Raw genomic sequence first — 7,157 nt, 5'->3', positions numbered from 1 at the left:
GGCAGCCCACCAAAGAAGCAGATTTCAAAGAAAATTGGAAGTGGTTGAGCAAAGACGACCCTAACCTTTGTTTTAAAAGCCAAAAACCCCAAGCCCTAATGAAAGGCAAAATGACTGATAGGAGTTCACGTCAATGGTATTTAGGTGTCTAAATGTTTTAGACCCTTTTGTTAATTTGAAGGGAATATCTCCAGCGCTGGCCCTAAGTCTCCACTCCTGTTGCCTTGCAGAATGACATCTACGAGTGGGTCCGGGACCACCGCGTCCATCACAAGTTCTCCGAGACGGACGCGGACCCACACAATGCCATGCGGGGCTTCTTCTTCTCCCACATCGGCTGGCTACTGGTGCGCAAGCACCCCGATGTCATAGAGAAGGGCCAGAAGCTGGACCTGAGCGACATAAAGGCTGACAAAGTGGTGATGTTCCAGCGGAGGTGAGTGGTGGGGTCAGCCCCAGCACAGAGCCATGTGGGATAGAGCAGGGACTCTGCAAATGGGCTAGGGACCCCAAGCGCCTTTGATGGAGCATGAGGGGATTGAGGGCGTCATTTGAGAATGAGAGTCTTCGGTCTGTGGGATGAACTGTGAGAAATGAGCTGTGCCTCTCCTATAGGAAGTATTTAGGAGCTCTGTAGGAAGTATTTAGGAGCTAGTGCTACCTCCAGCCCTCCCACACGCCTTTCTTGCCCGCCTACCCTGTAGCATCTTGCCAGCAGCAGGCTGAGCTTCCCACCGCAAAGCACTTCCACGCCTGCCTGCCCACAGCCCAGCTGCTGCTTTAGCTGGCCCAGAGCCCACCCACAGGTGCCTCCGGGCCATCCTTGGCGATGCTGTGGTATACCTTCCAGGCCATGCCTCCACCCCTCTCCCAACAGCCTCCTGGAAACAGTGTGGTGAAAGAGGAGTTGAAAAAGGGGACGTCAGGGAGACAGTAACTGGGAAGGACAGTCTTGATTCACTGCTGCCTCTTGCATGGGCTATCTCTCAGCTGTCTGGGGCTATACTGGGACTGATCCCCAGAGAAGGCGAGCCTGTCACCAGGGTTGCAGGGACGGGGGACTGACCCCATACAGTAACCACCCTCACTCAGGAGGTCCCTAGTTCTGTCCCACACAAACCAAGCAAGATTTATGGCTTCCCTCCTTTTTGTGCCTGGGATTTTTCTTGTGGCTCGTCAGAGTGGTTCAGCTTCCTCTACTCCCTTCGCTCTAGTGTGAGAGACCCCACATGCTCGTCTGTTTGATGGCGCAAGTGTCCCTCGCTTGCACTTGTTGATGGGGTGTATTGGTAGGCAGGGCCAAGTCTGCAAGGAAGAGTTGCAGCGCTGGGCCAGAGCCGGAGAAGGGACCTTCTGTGGGACTCTGCAAGCATGGGGTTGCCTTTATGGGGACCAGCACAGCTGAGAAGCAAATGGCAGATGAGGCTAAAAGCAGCAGCTGGTGTCTGGACTCATGGTGATGGGGACATTGCTTTGTGCACATGTGAGATTGAGACGGGGAGAGCAGGACTTCAGTTTGAGTCTCCTGCCCGGTGATAAGACTTTGGAGTCTCCAGGCATGGCTTCTGCACACCCAGGGCAAAAGGTGCAGGGCTCAGGGGTGAGGTATTTCTGCACTTGATTTTCCCTGTATAGCTGAGCATGAATCCTCCAAAGGGAGGACTGAACCACCCGTTCCTGTCCTGCCTCTGCCACTGAGCACTTTCCTTCTGGTCCCTTCTTTTCCAGATACTACAAGCCCTCGGTGGTGTTGCTGTGCTTCACCCTGCCCACTCTAGTGCCCTGGTATTTCTGGGACGAATCCATCATCATCAGCTTCTTCATTCCAGCCATCCTGCGCTACGCCGTAGCGCTCAATGCCGCTTGGCTAGTGAACAGTGCTGCTCACATGTTTGGCAACCGGCCATACGATCAGCACATCAACCCACGGGAGAACCCCCTGGTCAGCCTGGGGGCCCTAGGTACGTTCAGCGTCCATGTCTTTTGCTGCGGGTAGACTGTAGAGCGGGGACTGCCCCTTGGGGCTGCAGCTGCTTCTAGGAATTTCTGTGAATCCGGGTGTCCCTATTTGCCCCTGCACTCTTCCCCTCCAGCCTTTGCACCTAGGGGTGTTTCCCAGGCTGGTCAGTGAGTACATAAGGGCAGTGGGCTTATCAGCTCCCACCAGCCTCTCTCCAGGCTGGAAAGGACTCTGCTATACTTAGCACCTCCTTATCTCAACAGCAGTACTTTATTTACCCTGCTCGAAGGTCTCTCTGCCCCGTTCACCAGACTGAAAAACGTGTGCTGTAGGCTCTGCTTCTCTGTCTTAGATTTGTCAACTTGAAAACCAGCAGATGCACATTTGGACATGTTGTCAGGGCAGCTGGTGATTTTGGGGGTACTTGAGGATGAGACAAGCCAGATCATCTCATGTGTTTTCCTGAAATTTTGGGGACCTAGGAGAGTACATCCCAGGGTCAGCATTTGCCCTGATCTGTTCTCCCAAGCCCAAATCCTCGGCTGGTTTGCATCACTGTACATCACTGGGGCTGCACTGATTTCCACCACCGAAGGATCTGCTCCTGGATTTTTAGTAGGGAGGGATCTGAACTGCAAAGACTCGGGGGGGGTAGGAGCAGGAGTCCAGGCGATGTCATTGAAGGGGTGAGCACTGAAGCCAGCATTGACAGTGTCCGGAGCAGAGGGTGGCTGACTGGGGTAGATTGCTTAGTAGAAGTCTGTCTGCATTATTCCCACATGGAAATGCCTGTTGGATTTGGCATTAGGACTGCCAGTGGTGTAGGAGTATTGATTGGCCTGGCTTGCTGGGGACTTGCTGCAGGTCTAGCTGGTAGCTCAACCAATACTAGAAGGTTTCTCGTGGTGGCAGAGGAAAAGCCGTTAGGATTCCCCCGGTGTTTCGGTGCAGTCGGTGAGCCCGGGCCTTTCTCGGTTCCTTGCCACACGCTCATTTTCCTCTAAAGCACCATAGGTCCTCTGTGACTGTCATTGCCTCATTTGGGCCAGCCTGGGCGTGCTGGACCTGCCCAAATGAGGTGGGGTAGATTGCAGAGAGGTGAAATTGGGCTGAGAGGAGAGAGAAGCCTGGACTCAATCCAGAGCCTGTTTCAGGAATGTGGTGCTTTGGGCCAAGGTAGAGGGCCCATCACCTGGAGCTCTGCCTCACGCCGGTCGTGTTTTTCAGGAGAAGGCTTCCACAACTACCACCACACTTTCCCCTACGACTACTCCACCAGTGAGTTTGGCTGGCGCTTCAACTTAACCACAGCCTTCATCGACCTCATGTGCTTCCTGGGGCTGGCCAGCGATCGCAAGAAAGTCTCGAAGGAGGTCATCCTGGCTCGGAAAATGCGGACTGGAGACGGGAGTCACAAGAGTGGCTGAGTTCCTGCTCCCCTTCACACACACATCCACACCTCTCCTTCCTCCTTTTTTCTCCCTTTCTCCTTTCCTCACCCCTCTGAACACGCTGGACAAAGGTTTAATGTTCTGTTTACTAACTACTGAATAATGCTACCAGTTTGCTTAAGGTAATGATAATGAGTTTTAACCCCCCTCCCACACTGTATTTTATGTGATGTATTTAAGATCTAGGACTCTGCCTTTATAACGCAAGGCCACCCCTTTCCCTCCTCTCCTTCTCCTTTCCATTCATTCTCTCCAGCCCCTCTACCACGCCTCCCACTTTACATCATCCCGGTCTCTCCCTGGCAGAGTTGCTGGTAGGAAGCAGCCCAGGGCGGCTCATCGCAGCTGGCTACGTACCATGGGGTTAAGGGAAGCCTGTACCAGCCAGCTGAAGAGTTGAGCCAGAGTCAGTGACTCTCTCCCCACCACCTTCCCCCCCAAATTCCTTCCTCTGTCCCTCTTCCTTTCTCAAGGGCTGCTGACAGATGTGGCATGGCTAAACTGCTCTCCCTGCAGGGGAAAAGCAGCCCCGTCCCCTTCCCTTGGCACCGGAAGGAGTTGTCTCTTTCCAAGATGTCTCTTGGGAAGTGTTCTCCCAAGCTGGGGGGGGGGTCTGGTGGCGGCAGCGGGCACTGGAGGGGGAGCCTAGGCAACCTTATTACCTCCTCCGTCTGGTGTCACAGCCTCCCTGTCTGCACTGCCCGCCGTGCCCCACGCCACCAGGGACTGAAGGCAGAGCCTGGCTCTGGGCTCCGTGGCCCCTTTGGAGAGCCACAGTGAGAAGGGGGACAGACAGAGGGGTGTGCCACTGGCTGCCGTGCGGTGGCACCAGCCTGGGGTGGTTTTGTTTGCTGCCGCCACTGAGATTTTTGCCGGGAAACAGGCCTTTGCCAACACGGAGAGGGGGAGAAGGATGTAAACCAAAGCTCCATCGCTGAGCTCAGCTGCTTTGTGTGCTGGAGGAACAGGGTCCCCGCTGGGTGGCAGGCAGATGTCCTGGTGTCCGTGCCCACCCTGCGGATCCGCATCCTGCGCTGAGCGCAGGGATGGGGCAAGGGAGCGCCTACAGGCATAGGGAGGGGTGAGGGTGTCCGCGGGAGCAGGTCTCTCCATCCTTGGGGGCTCCGCTCGGTCGATTAACAAGTGCCTGAGAAACACCGACGCGGGGCCAGGCGGCATGGGGGGGCTCGAGGGAGCCAAGACCTCCGAGGCGAGACACTGCCGCCAGTGCGAGCCACCTCTGGGCTTTCCTGCCCAGAGTCCACCAGGGTGGTTTGTCATTCCCGGCTCCTCTGAGGGGGTGGGAAGGGGGAGGCGAAAGCAGCTCCTCGTTAGTCCCTTGGCTTGCCTCCCAGCCCCCTTGGCGAGCCATCTCGCCACCTTGCTCCTTCGCTGGTGAAGCAGGCAGCGAGGACGGCTGAGCCTGCGGAAAGGTCAGTTATATCACCGAGCTGACGTGGGCACGCAGCTGGAGGGTGTGCTGGGGAAAAAAGTCCTTGTGGGTGTTGTTTCCTGCAAGTTGCAGAGACCGCAGCTCGAGTTCAGGTGGTGGGCTAGGTTCTGGGCATCATGGCCCCGAGCCCCTCACTGGGCTGAATGTGCTCTTTTTCCCCCTTAACTCTCTCCATTATTATTAATTTTTATTATTATTATTAGTTGTAGCAATAGTCTTGTTTTTGTTGCTTAAATGCACCAAACGGAGCTGGAGGAACGCACAAGAGGCGGCCGGAACGAGGTGATACTGGAGCGGGGTTTGCAGCATCTGCCTTATTCAGGCAGGCCAGGGAGGGCAGAGAGAGTGGATGCCAACTTCCTCGCCTCAGCTTTGCCAGATAGCAGCCGGGCAAGCTTCACGGGAGCAAGTCTCTGCAGCTTTGCTTTTTCCTGCTGCTGTGAAACGCCAGGAGCCAGGACAGCTCTGTGATGTTCTCCTTAACAAGAGCACGCTCGTTACTCAGAAAAGAAGTCCTTCTCCTCTCCTTTCCCCTGCCCGCCAGCACCATGGCCCTGCTATTGCTCAGCAATGGGACCCTTCAAGGTTTTGAGCCATCGGGAGCGACGTGGTCTCCAGCCGAGAGGTACAACAGGGAGGAATGGCGCAGGGAGCCCTTCAGCTCCCAGCGTCAGGAGGCGGCATCCTTGGTGCTCTGAGGCTCGTGACTGCCTGGGGGCTGGCTGGGGCAAAGGGAGTTGTGGCTAGAATTGTATCCTGCCATTTGAAAATAGAAAAAGCCCTCCAAAAAAAAGAGAAACGCTGTTAGCTCTGCAATTGGGGGCTGACTTTGCTCTAGTCTGAACCTCTCTGAATTCACAGAAGTCTCCAGAGAGGATGAATTTGTTCCATCCAGTAATTTGAAAGGGGTGTGGGGAGGGGAGAAGATGAGGAGAATGATTTCCTTGCTCCTGGTGCCCTTAAGGGGTCACGTGACACACCCTACCGGAGAGAAGCGTGCTGTGACATGCTGCCATATTTCGCATCCTCTCAGCAGAGAAGCAGGATTTGACATCAAGGGTTCCTTTCAAATGTCAAGTGCTGATTCGGGTCCAGAATCTGGAATTAGCGTGGGAGCTGAGGAGCAGTAACCAAACAGTCCTGGTGTTTGCCCAGTCACTTTAAAGGTAGATTGGCAAATATCTCTGGGTGCCTTAAATCTTTCTTTAATATACATAGGAGTATTGACAGCTATTTGCCGTATTTTTTTCTTTTTTTTTTTTTTTTTCTGAATTGTGAACATTCGAGGGGTTTCTTAATTATTTAATTGCCTACATGGAACTGTGGGTGCAGGTGATTTTGAATGTATTGGAGTTAGAATTTTGGTTAGATTAAGGAACAGATGCAACGCTTCAAGTAGAACTTTGTGATATAGGTAGAGATATACACACACACATATATATACACACACCCCCCCCCTAAATATATATATATATATTTTTGGTGGCATGTTTGTATCCTGGGCGCGTCATCCGTATGTTTAGCTTAAACGAGTCTGTGAGAGGTGGAAGCAGAGAAGGCAGCAGTGGGACCTCGTGGCTAGAGCAGCCATTCTCCTGGGACGTGTTCCCACTGCAGCTACTCGCGCACTGCGTGATTTGGGACATAGTCAGTCACTTAAAAACTCTCGGTGCCTCAATTCCCGGTCTGTACCAGGGGGTTACGCCGTGCCTCCCTGGGGTGCGGTGAGGCTCGCTGCCGACCGGCCGAGCGTGGAGGAGGAAGGCGTACGCACCGCACGCGCACCGCTGCTGGCAGAAGCGCGGACTGGTTGGTTTTCCAAAACCGTTCCCAGCCCCGCTGGTATTGTGAGGAGCAGCTGTCCAAGTGTTGGGTGTTCAGGGAAGGCCTGGAAAGTTGAATCTGCACATCGTCTAGGCTCTGTCGCTGTTGAAATGCGAGTAGGATACAATTTTTCCCAGCTTAGGGGTTTCTGCGTAGTAGTATCTCTGTTTTGTGTACCGGAAAGGAGAAGAAAAACCTTTTTGGAATAATTTCTACTAATACGGCAGCGGACAGCCGGTCGTGCTGATCTGAAGTTTTATTTGTTCATAATAAAAACGTTACGTGAAAACCGGCTGGGCTGGTGACGACGCCCGCGCTGCCCCGCCGGGAGGGAGAAGGCCGTGCGGCGCCGTTCGCGCAGCCGCCTCCCCCGCAGCCGCCTCCCCCGCGGGAGACCCGGGGAACGAAAGAGCCCCGGCTGGGGACGCGCCGTGAGGGAGCGGCCCGCGGCGCCTCTCGCCCCCCCGCG

The 7,157-nt window shown here is 54.7% G+C and overlaps 1 protein-coding gene across 1 annotated transcript; it reads left to right on the top strand.

Annotated features, from left to right (window-relative positions):
• Positions 1-207: 207 nt before the first annotated feature.
• On the top strand, positions 208-3,834 carry LOC104836746 (acyl-CoA desaturase-like; the record flags this gene model as incomplete). Its single annotated transcript, XM_010575467.1, has 3 exons — positions 208-436; positions 1,729-1,961; positions 3,188-3,834. Coding segments are annotated over 3 exons (662 nt in total), but the record flags the coding sequence as incomplete, so codon positions are not given.
• Positions 3,835-7,157: the final 3,323 nt, after the last annotated feature.

The sequence above is a fragment of the Haliaeetus leucocephalus genome, unplaced genomic scaffold (assembly GCF_000737465.1).
Source record: "Haliaeetus leucocephalus isolate CR32 unplaced genomic scaffold, Haliaeetus_leucocephalus-4.0 Scaffold483, whole genome shotgun sequence".
Lineage (NCBI taxonomy): Eukaryota > Metazoa > Chordata > Aves > Accipitriformes > Accipitridae > Haliaeetus > Haliaeetus leucocephalus.
This window is presented reverse-complemented; position numbering and strand designations above follow the sequence as displayed.